The 17701-nt window shown below is 36.9% G+C and overlaps 2 protein-coding genes across 4 annotated transcripts in view; one reads left to right on the forward strand and one right to left on the reverse strand.

The window, feature by feature from the left end:
• dennd4a (DENN/MADD domain containing 4A) overlaps positions 1–17701 on the reverse strand; it is a 343904-nt gene that overhangs the window by 161295 nt on the left and 164908 nt on the right. The gene's annotated exons all lie outside the window — the stretch shown is intronic.
• On the forward strand, positions 1095–10704 carry LOC147832804 (uncharacterized). Of its 3 annotated transcripts, XM_087293120.1 has the most exons (4): positions 1095–1796; positions 4270–4404; positions 7803–7867; positions 7982–8591. In XM_087293120.1, exon 1 carries the CDS (start codon positions 1230–1232, stop codon positions 1758–1760), a length of 531 nt encoding a protein of 176 aa, XP_087149246.1. In that variant the 5' UTR covers positions 1095–1229; the 3' UTR covers positions 1761–1796; positions 4270–4404; positions 7803–7867; positions 7982–8591. The 3 variants fall into 3 exon arrangements, 2 of the variants coding, with proteins under 2 accessions (XP_087149246.1, XP_087149245.1); XM_087293119.1 differs by having other exon boundaries at positions 1152–1796; positions 7803–8939; XR_015514873.1 differs by lacking the exons at positions 1095–1796; positions 4270–4404 and adding an exon at positions 6960–7029 and having other exon boundaries at positions 7982–10704.

Genomic DNA, 17701 nt, shown 5'->3' on the forward strand with positions numbered 1-17701 from the left:
ACTCCTTAAAGTTTACAATAACTTGAGGGTAAGTAAATGGTGAATAAGTTTAGAGTTTGGGGTGAATCTCTTTAATAGCTTGTTTGTCAGTAATAAGATAAATATTTTTGGATTCATATCATTAAATTAAATGGGATGTTATCCAGTGAATAATGTATAGGCCTAGTCCATAAAACTCATTGATTCCCGCCTTTTCTGAATGTATGGCAAAACATATATGGCAATAATCTGGCCCATATCTGTTCAGCCATGCCATACCTCAGCCACATGTGCCAGCTATCACCCAGATTTGGCCTAAATGTTCTTGCTATCTGGGAGACATTTGAGAGTTGAGACTGGGGGTAGTTGGATTGGAGAGGCAGTTTTAACATAAAGTGACACGATATCTGACATAAAGATGACACTGGCACATGCCACTGTGTGTAGTGACACTTCCGGTGGCACGTCCGGTTTTCACTGTCATGTGTCACTCGGTAGTGGCATGTGTAGTGACCTGTGTCACTCCGAGTGTCGCGCTGCATTTCACTGCAGTGACATCGACATCCGGCGAACGCGACTTTTAACATAATTTATTGCGTCGCAAGTTAGTTTATATGCTGGACTACTCCATGATGTTTTAATTTGAAAGCATTTATTTTACGTATTTGTAGTCATACTTCCGTACGTAATATTTAGTCATTTGACAGTCAAATTTATTGTGGCATGCTAATTAAGGGAGGGGTTACACTTATCTGTTGTGCCGTATATTATTGCATCGTGGCGGTTCCTTTGTTGGCTACAACATGGACTTCTCTATGTTTGTTAATACATTAATTTATTTATTATTTAACTTATTTATTTTTATTTTAAGGTATTTTAAATAATATCCTTTATAAAGTTATAATAAAATGCATGTTGTAAATTCATAACATATATGCATGTAAGATAATAGGTGTCATTTGCCTAATCATTTTAAAACATTAACGAAAATACAAACTTATAAAATTAATGTGCTTATAACGTGCATATACTGACACCTACTGGCACATGTCACAAGATCACTGACATTACTGGCATGTGTCTCTGACATTAGTGACATTTAGGCCTACTGAGTTGGTTTACAAGTCCACACAACTGTCTATAAAGTTATCAATCTTGATCATCGCCGCGCCACAAAACTAAACAAATCTCCCATTGGCTAACTTTCATCAGCTTGTCTATTTTGGGATGTTGTTTTAAAGTTGTTCGTGATGATGATGCTGCGCCGCTCAAGAAGAACCAGAGCTCTCCCTGCTCACCTGAATAACTTTTTGCTGGAGCGTGTCTCTTCCGCTGAGGAGCCCGCAGCGGCGGCCAGGCCGGACACCAACAGCTACATGTCGGACACTTCAGTGGAGGAGCGACACCTGAGGAACGCGGCTGTTCTTTCCATCTTCCTTCCCGCAGCCTCAGTCTCCTCAGTGGGTGAGTGTCCGCAAGAAGAGCCTCTCTCCATCCATGGCCGGAGTGTGCAGGACTATCAGCACATCTACCACCGCAGTATGATGGCCTCCACCAAGAAGAAGCGTGGGGGTCGATACACCCCCAGGCAGGGCCCGGAGATAAAGCAGCGGCTGTGGGAGAAGCTGGACAGGCCTGCACTGCTGGAGACCGAGCAGCCTGATGGACGTGTGCACATCACGGAGGGCAGGTCCAACTCCAGCGTCGCTCCTCATATCATGGTGGACATCAGCAAAGAGCCGCTGCCTAAGGAGCCCCGAAGAAAGAAGCCCGGGCACTGAGTCATCCCATAGTGCCAAATGAAGGATCAAGGGCACGTATGTACATACTGTTTATATTGTATATAGTTATAGAATAAGTTTGCAATACATCAAATTGAACATTTCATTCAAGTTGTATCAAATTGCTGGATGTTTGGTGATTGTCAGTGTTGCTGATATTCTGCTCTTGGGTTGTTGGGTTCAATCGGATAGTTTGCTGTTCGTGGACATGCGTTTAGCAAGGTTTTCTAGGCGGTTTCTTGCGTGTTGCTGGTCTCCTCTGAGTGGTTTTTGGCACATTAGTTGTTAGGTTGTTAGTGTTGGCTGTTGGGCTAGGGTAGGGCCCTCACATGGTTTGCAGCTTGACGTGCAGTGAGAGCTTGTGTGGTTGTCAGTGATGCTGAGAGCTACACCACTGGTACTTCACTGCTACCGGTAGGGCCACCCATAGTGGACAGGTCTCAGCTGAGATGCCCGACCAAGATAAACCACCTGAATAACCAGAAGAAACTTTATATATATATATATATATATATATATATATATATATATATATATATACACACACACACACACACACACACACACACACACATATATATATATATATATATATATATATATATATATATATATATATATATATATATATATATATATATATATATATATATACACAGTACACACACACACATATATATATATATATATATATATATATATATATATATATATATATATATATATACACACACACACACACATTTTTTAGGTAAAATATTTATTAATTATTTTAATTTAAAGAATATTTATATATATATATATATATAATCACTTTTCAATGTCTTGAAATTGGTGAGTCTTTCACTAAAGAACGTGGTTGAAATTAATGTTTAATTTCATTCATTTATTCATTCATTTTGGCTTAGTCCCTTTATTAATCAGGGGACACTACAGTTAAATGAACCGCCAACCTATCCAGCATATATCCAGCATGAGCTCTGGGAAACACCCATACACTCTTGCATTTACAGCCACACTACGGCCAATTTAGCTGATTCAATTCACCCATTGTTCATGTCTTTGGGCTGTGGGGGAAACCAGAACACCCGAAGGAAACCCACGCAAACACTGGGAGAACATGCAAACTGCACACAGAAATGCCAACTGACCCTGCTGGGACTTGAACCAGCAGCCTTCTTGCTATGAGGCGAAAGCGATACTCACTGCACCACTGTGTCACTGTATAATTTCATCAAACAAGAAATACTTACGGTCCTGGGGAAAAATAAAAATAAGTGACCATTTAAAACAGGGGTTAGCTCCAACTTGTATCAACACACCTGCCAGGAAGTTTCAGGGATAAATAGTAAGCGGTTGATTAGCTAGTTCAGGTGTATTTGATTTAGAGTTTAGACACCACTGAATTAAAAGTTATTATTGGTTATTGTGAATTGAATTAATGCAAATTATTTAGAAAATTCCATGTTTCATGTTATAAAGTTCCCTTATCATTGTGTTAAATGCGAAAAGAAGCAAGTAAACACTTACAAAAATAATCGACAATACAAATAAATTCATACAGATATAAATGGCACAGAAGGGTGTAAATGATGACAAAATTATTTTATGTGTGTGAACTATCCCTTTATTTAAAAAAATAAAGTTTATTGTACTTTACTGCATTTTAATATGAAGTATATATATATATATATATATATATATATATATATATATATATATATATATATATATATATATATATATATATATATAATTTTTTTTTTTTTTATGAAAATAATCCTCAAAATAAGAATCTAAAACCTCCAGTAGGTGGTAGTCATGTCTAATGAGTGAGATTAAATCATTAAATCAATAAATCAACAAAATCATTATGTACAATAAAAGTATGTGAAAAATATCTGACCTGAAAAGTGTTTTAAAACTAAATATTGATTTTTATTTGGTTTACACATGTACTTGCTGAATTATTTCAAGGAATAAATCGCAATATTTTATAATATTCGCAATATAGTAATAAATGAAAACCATATTATTTAATTTACCAAAAGCAAAAATATAACATTACACTGAGTTCATTATTTTTGTGAGCCACCCCAAGATTTGCTACTGGTGCTTCCTCAAATCTCTGAACGGCTATGAGGACAAGATCTGAGTTTAAATTTAAGAATTATTATTGACCTACTCACCTAGATTTTACTATTAGTTTTTACTATATAATCCTATTGACCTAGTATTTATTTTATTTTTTTGTGAATGACACCCACTGTTATATAATTGTTGTAATGCTTTTTAAAAATACAGTTTTCAAGCAGTTTGATTAACTGTTTTGAAACAATTGGAAATTGATTAGAATGGATTCAAGACACATCAGATTAATCTCTGATGGAATAAAAACAAACATTCTCACTAATTTTCTCCTTATGTATATGCCCAAAGACGTCTTCCTGGTGCATGATTGTTTATGAGGCATTTATCAGTACAGCAACACAAATGTTTTTGTGTGCAGGAAGAAGTTCCTCAGACAGGAAGTGGAGAGCAGTAATTTGGAAAGCTCTGGTGCTGCTAAGCTTTTAGAGCAACTGCAGTCCAGATACCGGATCTCTGCTTACCTGCACTTAACTCAACACTGATGCAGCAATAGGTGGGACCTCATTCACTGGCACTCTGTGCTTTTAACAAATAAAGCTTTTGGTTACCTTTGGATTAAGCCTGTTTCACACATGGCATTCATTGTAATTGTCTATATATTTGTATATATACACGACCGTTCAAAAGCTTAGGGTCAGTAGGATTTTTAAATGTTTTGAAATAAGCTTCCCCTGTTCACCAAGGCTGCATTTATTTAATAAAAATTACGGTACAAATTATAAAATTGTGAAATGTTATACCACTATAAAATAACTGTTCAAAAGTAGTTTATAATGTAATTTAATATTTTATTCAGTGATTTTTAAAGATTAAATTTTCAGCTTCATGATCCTTCAGAAATCCCTCTAATATGAATTTTTTTTCACCTGGGGATACTCATCCCGAGGTCCTCAGATTATGCGGAGTCACTGATTGGATCCAAGACCAGCGACGTGATGATCCCAAGGATTCCATATCCGGGACCAGGCCATATCCTGAGCTGCTGCTGCGCTGATGGTCGTGGGGAGTGGAGAACATGAGTCTGATTCCAGCGACGCTCCAGGGACAGACGAGTCTTCGCTGAGGCCATCTTCCAGCCTAAACCACGACGAATGAAGTTCTGCACAAGACTTTTGGCCAGCGGAGAAATTAAAATGGTCGTGCCCAACTGAGTCTGGTTCTCTCAAGGTTTTTTTTCTTCACTCCCATCAGGTGAAGTTTTTTTTTTCCCTCTCCGCTGTCGTCACTGCCTCGCATGGTTCAGGATTGGTAGAGCTACGCATCGATGAATTGGCTCTTCAGTGTTTGAACTCTCAGTAATGATTATATCACACTGAACTGAGCTAAACTGAACTGAACTGAACTTAAACACTAAAACCTGAACCACACTGTTCCAGTTACTATGACCATTTATGTAAAGCTGCTTTGACACAATCTACATTGTAAAAGCGCTATACAAATAAAGCTGAATTGAATTGAATGAATTATTATTATTACAATTATTATTACTAGTATTATTATTGATTGGTAATAGTAATAAAAGCAATAATGACTGGAGTAATCATTTTATTTGAAACTACGTAAGAAATTAAAATCTTAATAAATATTAAACTTTTTTTTTACATTTAATTAATGCCACCTTGATGAACAGAATAATTTTCTTTAAAAAAACATGAAAACATTGTGTTAACAATGTAGATTGTGTCAAAGCAGCTTAACATAGAAGTTTTAGTAAATTGAAACTGAAACAGACTACACAGCATATACAAAATATTACAATGATAAGGTAAGTCAGGGAAGCAGTAAGGCTGCAGGTGCTAACTGGACCAGAACTTACCTGCCTTCAGAACAGGCCTGTAGTGAGCCTGGTGAAAGGGGTGGTTCTTCTTTTCTCAAAAAGTGGGTGTTTGTGCAGTTATTCATTTTCTATGTAATTATGTCTAAATACTGCAAAAAATTGTGCTTAAAATAGCACAAAAGCTTGGTCATCGTCACCACACTTTTTGTTGTACCAAAAGCATTTTCTAAAGGTTTACATTAAAGAAATATACAAACTAAAATACAAAAAATAATAATCTGTTGAAGTTTTAAATTTATTAGGCAAATAACAAAGTGGCCAGCATATTTAATTTTCCTCAGTTACAATTTGGGATGCTGAATACGGCACGGTGTGACTTCAGAACAGGGAGTCACGCCGTGCCAAATTCGGCATCCCAAAAGCACTGTACATGATGGATGAAAGTGATTTGTACTCTGTGAGAGCAACTGCAGATGTTGCCACTTTCCTCTGACTAACTGTGTTTGTTTGTGTGTCAGAAAAAGAAAAAAAAAACTCCTCCTCTTTCACACATCAGTCATAAGCAAAAAGCCTGATATGAGAACATACTAGTATGATGTTAAATAAAGACTGCTTATTACAGTTGACTTCATATCCGTTACCAAAAATAGCAAACTGCCTAAATAGACAGTAGAGGAAATGGACAAGCTTAGTCTATAAATGCACACATAATAAAAGCTAAGCAAATTCTGTTACAAGTATAGACTCCTTATTAGTATTAATAAGTTAACAAAAAGTTAAGGTTATGCATGTACATAATCTCTGAATACAGTTTTTAGCCTTTATTTTGACACACAAAGTTGTGCTACACCGCTCTCTAGTGGCTGACTGAGTATACAGCATTGAAAAGACAGCATCGAGAAGCCGTTTCTCCTCTAAAATGCAGTTTCGAGCGCTGTATGTTTTCTGCTATTTATATTTATATTCTTTTTTAAAGAAAAAAATAAAACAATGATTTTAGATTTTTTTTCTGTTTAGACGCTGTGAAAGAATTGCAAATAGTTCATAATTTGTTAAGCGGTGACTCTATGTTAATATACATTAGTAAGCTTTTTTATAAATAAACAAAAGGTCGAGAATCAAAGTTGCTATTATTTATATCCTTTACAGAAATATTATTGTTCTCATTATATTCTACCACAGCGCTGAAATCACGCACTGCGCCTTTAAAATAATGGCGGCGCAGTGGCGTTGCTGTGGTTACCATAGTCAGTGCCATTTTAAAAAAGAATACGTTCGAAAAATATTTGATGACAACAAGAAGCTCGTGAACTGCATTAAGTGTGTGACCATCGCTTGGAGGTGTGTAAAAATCTTTAAAACTATAATTTTAGGTTATTATATATGGTTGTTTCGACGTGATTTTGGCGAAGAACACTAAAGATTTCAGTATTTCTCTCGGTCATATTGTTTCAGATTATTACATTTGTTTTTCCATGTCTTTTTTTGGTTAGACTGTAAATTGTCCTGAATGTTGGTTGGAATTGGACATTGCAATATTGTCGACATTGTCAGTTTTAGGATTATATATATAAACAAACAAACATGCAGAGGAGAAAAGACAGTGACCGTGTTTAATGATGGTGGAATGTTGTCAGGGTGGTATACAGATAGATACAATATTTTGTTTGTTTGTATGCTTCATTTGTATATTGCTATCTTGTTTAACATTTGCAGATTGTTATTTGTTATACTGTCAGATAATTTGATCTGTTATGTAATGTAGGCTATTTATATGCTGTCAGTTTAACACCTATTGCACATTACCGTATGTCTATTGTCTGATAAATTATCTGGCTGTTGTATTATTTATTTGTAATTTGTGCTGTTGGCCTGTTCAACATTTGTAGCTTTTTATTGTTATTTGTTCTGTTTATAATTGTACTAATTATTGTAACACATTTATCTATTCTAAGTTTATAGATTGTCATCTTAAAGTGTATTTATTTATAGCTGCAATATGTTATTTGTTAGTGTTAGAACAGAACCAGAGTGGAGATAAAGGCAGATAAAACTTCCAAAGACTGGTATTAAGATGAATTAATGACTTGATATCTTTCTATTGTATTTTGCAGATTGGAAGGGACCACATGGAGAAAAAATGGAATCGCACACCTCAGCAATGACTGAAAATTGAATGGTCAGGAATTTATTTATTTTTTAAATCAGATGGTCAATTGCATCGATGGATGTCCTTCCAGGATGAAGGGGTGGTAGTTGGTATAGATAATTAGATTGGCCATGTCTTTGTCAGGTTTTTCTTTTTCAGGTAATGGAGAGAGAGCTGGCAGAAGAGGGGACTCACAAGAGCATCGGTGGACATTTATCCGAAAAATGCTGGAGAACAGCATGTAGGGCTTTGTTGGTGCTGTCTTTGTCTTTTGCAGGTTGGAGTAGAGCAGAAGAAGGAGTCTTACAGGGGAATGGTGGAGATATGGACCTTTTTCTTAGAATGAAAAATTACCCATTTTGCTTTGCGTGTTTGCGTAAGGAGGATGCTTCAAACTTCCGGTCGGCAGATTGATGCATATAAAGAGTCACATTTGGACAGTTTTGAAACAATAGATTTAATCTATTTTACTTGCTTTTAACATCTTTGAACTCAAACTGCTGTTAATTAGCGTCACCTTCTTGACTGATTATGCAAAAAATGCAATCTAATGGAATGGAAAACTGCTGCGAGTCATTTTCCCCTCATCATCAGATGACATCTTATGCCATTTAAATAGAGCCTCGTCATTGCTAAAGTCAACATTTTCTCTTTTTTAAACATATGACCAACCCAAACAAATGTAATACACTAAAATGTTTGACACACACATGTACTGTCCCACTAACACATTGATTAAAAGTGGCACAAAGTGAAAATAAAGTGGCATTTTGAAATGACAGAAAGACACATATCATGGTAAATATTATAATAAATACATTAAACTAATTCAATGAAAAATACATAGAATAGAATCAACATGCAAATCAGCCAGCAGTGTATCAGTAACGCACTTTTATTAGTCATTTTTAAGAAATTGACCCTTCGCTAAGCCCCGCCCTCCTTAGTTACTGTTTTTATGCCTGACATTGCCAGGGATATAATTGGTAATTTTTGGCAAACAGGTAAGATATCCGAGAAAGCCAGACAAAACAGGATTGCACTATACATTACAGGGGTATATTCACGACATAATAGGCAACAATTAGAAAATAACTGAATCAAAATTGAAGCTAGGTTAGCCTAGCCGCCTCATACGGTAACTATTCATAGTTCATGCACAGCAGGAGAGGTGAAATTAAAAAATAAACTAATAATAACAAATTAAACGCGATTTCTCTTTTTTAGCCAAAAAGCCTGGACAGTGCTGCTTCTACATAATTCATTCATAGAAAGAACAGCCAGAAAGAAAATATTGATGGATGTGTGTCAACTATTAGCATTATTGACACATAACAATTTACAACTATCACTGTCTGTACTTATGTGTGCTTTTTATACCGTTTCTATTCTAATTTGCAGTTAAGTGGAATAAATCAATAAATTAAAAAGCAAATCAAAGTATAAATAGCAGAAGTGAACAAATAGATTTTCCCTACCAGCAAATATTAATCCAACACCAAATATAATAGCAGACACTTAACCTGCTATAACATCATCACCAATGACTAAATTTCCAAAAGACTGCCGAAAACATCAGTGAACTGTAGCTCTGACATGGACATCGAGGCTGATAAATTACTCAATAACTGCTGCGGATGATGCATATTGATCGCAAGTGCTCAGATTGTGATCATGTCTCGGTTTTGTTCTGTTGATATGTAATTTCAAATGTTCGTAGTTTGAAACAGATGGAAATTTGATTGCTATTAGTATGACTTCTATGGCGAAGGCTTAAACAGAGCAGTGCTCATAATTTTAAAAAACAGCTGTGAAACATAGCCTGCTTTGTATTTTTGTAGGAAACAGTTTAGATCTGTTAAGGGTAAGGGGTATGTGAGTTATGGCCATCTATCACTGAATATGTGAGAAATATCAAAACACAACCAGCTTAACTCCGCTCCTTTAGCACTCCTCACAGAGCTTGATCCACGCTGACATTTCTCCCCTTGGGTTTTAGGTTTTGAAAATGGAAAAAAAAAATCCACCTCCCTTTCCAAACTTTAAGGATACCGGGTATCAGATTTGAAGAATCCATATGCACAACGCTTTGGCCTGTTTCCCCTCGCTCGAAAGCTTGACAGAGCTCCTACGCGCAGCTACGGTTGCTAAGCCATGATTGGTGGGTAGCGGTTTTTGGGTGTGGCTTAACGAAGGGTCAATTGCATACCTTACATATCTTAGTTCCATGCCATTAATATAGATTGCTTTAAAATGAAGTGATGCATTGCGTGTTACGTGTGTCTGTATTGAAGAGCCCACTGAGTACAGTATAACAGCTGACAGGTCAGGAACATTCATTCATTCATTTTCTTTTCGGCTTAGTCCCTTTATTAATCTGGGGTCGCCACAGCGGAATTAACCGATAACTTATCCATCACACGTTTTACGCAGTGGATGCCCTTCCAGCTGCAACCCATCTCTGAGAAACATCCATACACACTTGTTCACACTCATACACTACGGACAATTTAGCCAATCCAATTTACCTGTACTACCAGGTCGGGAACACTGATCCTATTTTTCAACATTTTATCTGACGGCAGACACTGAATTCGAAAAAAGTTTTGCATCACAAAACACTCTGGAAGCTACATAAAACAGTATTGACACCCAGTTGAGAAAGGCTGCTCTTGCTGATCACAATTCTAAAAGGAAATTCTAAGCATTTTACCCGTAAGCGCTGGTTACTATGGTGCCTTCCATGCAGCAGTGAAGGAAAAGGTCTAAACTTGAACACCTGAAGCTCAGCAAACCGGTACAACTGCTTGAAAAGACTGAACAATGGAGTTAGTTTCCAAAGAAATGTATAAAGATTAATTATATACTGGATATCTTTCTTTTTGGCAGATTGGCATAGAGCAAATGGTGAAACAGGGAAACGCTTCAATAATGAAAAGTGCATCGTAATAAATTAAGTACTGTCTTCAATTTTTAAGTTTAATCCAATTAACTTGGATTAACTGCATTGCTGGAGCCCAGCAAGCATGTAGAGCTCTGTTGGTCCTGCCTTTGTCTTTTACAGAGTGGAGTGCAGCATGTGGAGAAAAAAAGGGAAAACACCTCAGCAATGACTGGAAACCCATGGTCTGGAATATTTTTCAAAGGCAGATGGATATACAGATGTAATTTCATGAGAAAGAGGGTGGTTTTTGGAATAAGTTGTTAGGGCATACGTTGTTGTCATCTCTATTGCAGTTATTTACATTGCTGTTAATGGACACACAACAGGCCGAAGGAGACTCACATAGGAAACAGTGAAGATTTATCTGAAGAACGCTGGAGAACATTTTGTTTATTGCTGGAGTCCAGCCAGCAAGTAGAGCTCTGTTAGTCTTGTTTTGTTTTTTTCAGATTAGACTGGGGCATGTGGAGAAATGGGAATCACACCTCAGCAATGACTGCAAACTTGTAATCAGGTTAGGTATTTCCTGAATGGATGACTAAATAGATGTCCTTCCAAGAGGAAGGGGGTGGTGGTGGGCCTAGATTGTTAGATGGATGTCTTTTCTGTGGTAGGTATTTCCATTAGGTAATGGACAGAAAACAAGAGTATCGGTATTGTGCATTGCTGGAGCTCAGCCAGCAGGTAGGCCCCCGTTGGTGCTGTTTTTGTCTTTTACAGATTTAGATTAATATTTCAGTAGTCATAATGCATCTATTTAAATTATAGGAGTTTTTATTACAACAGTACGTTGGGAAAGCGTGCAGTCCCGATAGGGAGGATGCTGCGAAGGCCACCTGCTGCCCAATTGGGGAGACCTGGTGGCAAGAAGATATATGGACTTGCACTGAGAAGGGGGAGTACACATATGAGAATGAGATGGTTAGCGGTGAGGGAAGACACAGGTGTCCACCTGTGAGCGGGGACTGCATAGTGGCTGAATAAGCATATGGGATTCCAGCGGGGATTGCACACAGCGGGCACCTATACCCAGAATGCGGGCTGACCAGCGGGCATGCCAACAACGTAATGGGCCAAAGGCTGACTCCTCCGCTGAGTCAGATGCTGGGAGCCTCGGAGGAATCTCTGCAGGTTTCACCTAGCGGGAACTTACTGAAAAAGCGAGAAAGCACACGTATCTCTGTGTAAGAGAGAAAGGCGCAGGGTGTTGCAACCCTTTCACCGAATGTTTCCTTAATCACCAAGGTTTCCTAACCCCCTTGAAGAAACCGGTTCCTCTTGCAGATTATAAAATCTTGCAAATTTGTTAGGTGTCGCGCAGCCCGCAGCTCTACAGATATCTGTTAGAGAGATGCCACATGTACGTGCCCGAGAGGATGCCATGCTCTGAGTGGAGTGTTCTTGAACTCCTGTGGGACACGGCTCACCCTGGCTTTGGTAAGTAAGGGAGATGACATCCACTATCCAGTGGGCCAACCTCTGTTTTGATCTGGCAATTCCCTTCTGCTGACCACCATAACATGAGAGTAGGCCGGCCCAAATTCCAGGCACGAGTCCAGGCACACCCTCTTAATCGATGCCAACGTGACCAGCAGAGCTGTCTTCAGGGACAGAAATCTTAAAGATACTGAGTCAAGTGGTTCGAACATATCATTTTGGATTGTATATTATCTTTTTACCTAGCTGTCTATAGTCTAGGGATTTTAGAAATACGATAGTACATTGGGGAAGCGTGCCTGTCTTTGGGGAATGTGGGGAGACAAATTTGTTCACCGTTTGCTTGCTTTGCAGAGTGTGCAGGGCCAAGAATAACAAAACCACCTAAACATATACTTGACCTTTCAGTAAAGTAAAGTCTTATTCAAAGATGGTCAGAGTTAAAATGAGAACACACAGAGGTGAGTGCAAAATATGCATAAAAGCAGCACCATGGACACATACTATTCAGATGGTCTAGGGGAGGCTTCAGGTTGTCCTGAAGGGCTGTTTTCAGCCATCTCGGATTAGTTTCAATAAAGTCTATTTTTTGGCATCCATCATGGTTAATGAATGGAAACGCAGGGGTGATAGCGTTCCGGCACCACGCCGGATTTCCGGCGTACTGTGGCTGCGGGGGGGAAAAAATCAGGTTCACGGATATTGATCTGTCATTTCTCTAGATTCACAGAATTCACTCACTGCTGAAAGCGCCGGATTGGTTTTTATTAAGTGCCATTTTGTGTGCTCCTGAATCATCTTTTGAGTGTAGACGCCATGTAAATAAAAGATTAATTGTGTAATTTAGAGAGCTTTATAAATTATAACGGATCTTTGTGAGATCTCTATGAACTAAGATTAGTGACGCTTTTAGTGATAATAAGAGGAGCGTGCTGTGCACTTTCCAGGCTATAATCCATTCAGAATTTGTATGAAACTTTCGTTTTCGGCACATATACGCTGATATGTTTTGGGAATGACATCTGCATATTTACGCTGGGTTTATTCTCGAAATAACGGTGAAGAAATAGACGGGACAAAAATATATTTCCCCCTTCTCCTTAAACAACTTAGTGTTTCAGCTATGAAATAGTTCAGTTTTGTATGTATCCTTATGGCAAAGTGTTTATATTTAGTTTCGTTTTTTATTCAGCTTATTTAGAAAAACGTTTGGAGCATTTTTTATTCGTTAAAAATAAGTTTTTTTTAACGAACAGCGCCCAGCGGAAGACCATCATTGTCTGTTTGATCAGTTTGCCTTCTCAGATCATCACGACTTGCCTAAAATAAAAGATATAAAACAGTTCAAGTATAAAACAATGGTAGCTTAAACGTTAAAGAATGTGTGCTATTAGACGCATGTTTGCTTATAAAAAGCTTGCAGGACATCGAGGCGCCAGAGCAATCACTTGCATTTTTTCAGTGGGAGCAATTTAAAGTTATCCGTCATTTTTGCTCACAAAGTACGAGTAATACATCAAAAAAACGTTACAGCGTTTTTATAAAATAAAGAAAACCAAAATTATGCGCTTTCTGTCATCTGGTTTTTGAACAGGAGCGCTTAACAAAATGAAGCAAAATGTATATGCCTCACAGACATAATAAATATATTTATAGAAAGCTTTAAATTATTACTTAACGAAATAAAACAAATCGAAAACAAAAAAAACTCCTTCATGTAATCCGTAAAGATGAATTTCTCTCTAAAGGCGAGTCCAAGTGGAGATTGCCAGTCAGGATCTTTGCGACACTGACTCAGAATAAGTTTATTAATAAATAATTAAGATATGTCCTTACTCTTTCCTCGACACATTCATTGTTATTTGTTTTTGCCGGTGCTTGGGGCGAGTTTTAGCTTATTGTGTGCGCTTGAACGCGGATTCACAGTAGCAGTTTTAACATGGAGTGACACGACATCTGACGTACAGATGACACTGGCACATGCCACTGAGTGTATAGTGACACTTTCGGTGGCACGTCCGGTTTTCCACTGTCATGTGTCACTCGCTAGTGGCATGTGTAGTGACCTGTGTCACTCAGAGTGTCGCGCTGCATGTCACTGACATTAATTATGACATTAATTAACACGAGCAAAACCATATTTAATCATTACGCGACTTTTAACCTAATTTATCGCGTCGCAAGTTAGTTTATTTGCTGAGCTACTCCACGATGTTTTAATTTAAACGCATTTATTTTATGTATTCGTAGACATACTTCCGTACGTAATATAGTCATTTGAGTCATGTCAGTCAAATTTATTGTGGCATGCTTATGTATGGGAGGGGTTACACTTATCTGTTGTACTGTATATTATTGCATCCTGGCAGTTCCTTTGTTCCCTACAATATGGACTTCTCTATGTTTTTAATTCATTCATTTATTTTATTATTTAACTTATTTTCATTTTAAGGTTTTTTAAATAATATCCTTTAAAAAGTTATAATAAAATGCATGTTGAAAACTCATAACATATATGCATGTAAGATAACAGGTGTCATTTGCCTAATGATTTTTAAATATTAAAGCAAAGAGACTTATAAGATTAATGTGCTTATAACGTGCTTATACTGACACCTACTGGCACATGTCACAAGATCACTGACACTGGCATGTGTCACTGACATTACTGGCATGTGTCTAAAAAGAGCCGCTTGACAATAATGATGATCAGGGTTACACATAGGCTGTTAATATATTTGGGCCCAGGGGCCCACAAGTTATGTGTTAAAAGTGCGGTGCATACATAGTACCCCCACCCCTACTCACCTCAGGGGCAAGGAAAAAAAGTTCAGGCTCAGGAATTTTTTCCACTATCACCCCTGGAAACGTGACCACCAGGGTCGTCGCAAGACCCCATTTACTGGGGCACATGTCCCAGTAAAAATGCCAGTCCCCCAGTAAATGTGTTTAGTTATAGTTTACTTAATTTGTAAGTGTATTAGTTAAAAGTGGTAATCGCAGAATAAAGACGCTATTCTCTATGTACGACCCAATCAACACTTGTAAAATCAATGTAGTTTAATAGAAAACAAACTGACGTATGCGTTCAGAAACTCATTACATGCTGCTCCTGTTCCCGGTGTGAATCCTAGTTATTTAACACACGCTGAAAAAAATATGCACCATACACACATTGTGAAAGCGGCGTAACGGCTTATAATGCAGTGGTATCGGTAAGCAGTAGGTTTTGCAAGTCAGCAAAACTAAAGTTTAAGTAATATGATGATGATCTTATTTTGACTAGACATGACTCCTGTAAGATGATTTTTGTATGAAGCACAAAGGAGAGATGATGAGTCTCAGTCATCAGATTCAGGTCTCAGACAATTAATTAATAATTTGATTATAGCAATTTATATAAGGGCAAACTATATTTTTGGGTGGGTTGAGGTGGGTGCGGTTGAGGGGGGCCTGTGCTCCAGTGGAGTTTTATGCAACACTCCTGGAAGATACGTATATACATGAGTCTAATTCTGTAACACACAGGATGAAGGTGGAATATTTTATAATTTCTGAGATAAATCCATGTTATTTAGCAAAACCTTGCAGCTCAATGCTTTTAATTAATAATGATTACTTTGTGTAAATGTGTCAGATTTTTGTTTAGCTACACATTACTTGAGTGCAATACCTGTCTAATTAAACGATTCATGTTTTAATTTCTCTTCAGCACAAAGGCCTTATTAAAATCACTTTAAATATTTGTGTGTGCGTGTGTGTGTGTGTGTGTATATATATATATATATATATATATATACAGACATATACATACTGTTGAAGTCAGAATTATTAGTCCCCCTGTTTATTTCAAGACACTTTTATACAGCATAAAGTGACATTTAAAAGCTTAAAGTTAATTAGGGTAACTCTGCAGGTTAGGGTAATTAGGCAAGTTATTGTATAATGATGGTTTGTTCTGCAGACTATCAGGAAAAATATTCCGTCATTATATTACTCTTACTGCATTATAATAAATCAGACTCCATTCACTTTTTAAGGCGAAAAAAATATCCAATTTCATAAAGATATTTATTGTTACATGTTTAAATTTACAGCAAAATCGAGACATTTAACTAACGATCTACTGCCATGCAGATTTACTGACCTGAGAACAAAAACTTCAGTGTTTTTAAACCATACTATTAAAGAATACTGTTATTATATTCTGTATACTATTATATTAACAATGCTACATCATACTGCAGCATTAACTACAGTAAATTGAAAGATAAATACGGTACTTCAGTTACGACAGCAACTGTAATATAATATATATAAAAGCACAGTATTTGGTCACTTGTTAATTTGACTATAGTTGTTGTATTATTACCACAACAATTATAGAATTCCAACAGAATAACTCAAGTATTGTACTACAGTATTGTTTAAAAACACTAAAGTTTACCATAAGTTCGTATGGTTTGTTTTGCTTTGTTTTTTCATGTGGGGCTATACGCACCGGTGTGTGGGAGCAGCCATTCTCCCAGGTCAGCAGTTACCAACCCCCAAAACCAGCTGACATGAAAACCAGAAGGTCAAGAGGAGGAGTATATTAGCATATGCTGCTCAAGGCATGTCTGAACAATAGTACATAGATTGTACATAGTTGAGGCAAAAACTGTCAAAACACGACCAAATACGACAAAGTTACTTAAAAGGAGAACAGCAGCAGATTGATGGTATATTGTTGAAGGAACAAGCTTAGACAAACGGCTCAAATGTGTTTTTGAGGTGTAATAAACTCTGCCTCCAGAAGCCATCCTGTGCTTGGAATGTCCCAGCATTCATTAGCATTGAAGGGATCATAAAACTTCAAGTATTTGCTCAGCCCTACACCCATTCAAGATGAGAGGCAGGATCAAATGTGATTTAGGAAGGGATTTCTATTTTTGACAGCTGATCCCATTTGAATCTACTGTTTTTTTTATGATTATATGTTTCGCTCCCACGATCTTCATCAGATATATTATCAGGCTGAATATTTCACCCGTATTAATAGCGTATAAGATTATTTGACTCCCTTTTGCACATTTTCAGATGATTCAGGTGATTTTCCCCCATGCACCTAATTAATATTTCTTTACATTATATATAAAAATAAAATTACAAGTTTTTATATATTTTATATTGTAAATTTGGTCACACTTTACAATAAGGTTCATTTATATTAATAAATGCATTGACTAATATGAACAATGAAAAATACATTTACTACTGTATCTGTTCATGTTAGTTAACATTAGTTAATGAAAATACAGTGGTTCATTGTTAGTTCATGTTAACTCATGGTGCATTAACTAATGTTAACAAGCATGGACTTGGATGTTAATAATGCAATAATAAATGTTCAATTATGATTAATAAATGCTGTACATGTGTTGTTCATGATTAGTTCATGTTAGTAAATGCATTAACTAATGAACCTTATTGTAAAGTGTTAC

Source organism: Danio rerio, chromosome 18 (genome assembly GCF_052040795.2).
Source record: "Danio rerio strain M-AB ecotype USA chromosome 18, GRCz13ab, whole genome shotgun sequence".
In the NCBI taxonomy this organism is placed as follows: domain Eukaryota; kingdom Metazoa; phylum Chordata; class Actinopteri; order Cypriniformes; family Danionidae; genus Danio; species Danio rerio.

Coding starts and splice junctions, on each gene's coding strand:
- LOC147832804 (XM_087293120.1), top strand. CDS start 1,230: ATGATGATGCTGCGCCGCTCAAGAAGAACCAGAGCTCTCCCTGCTCAC.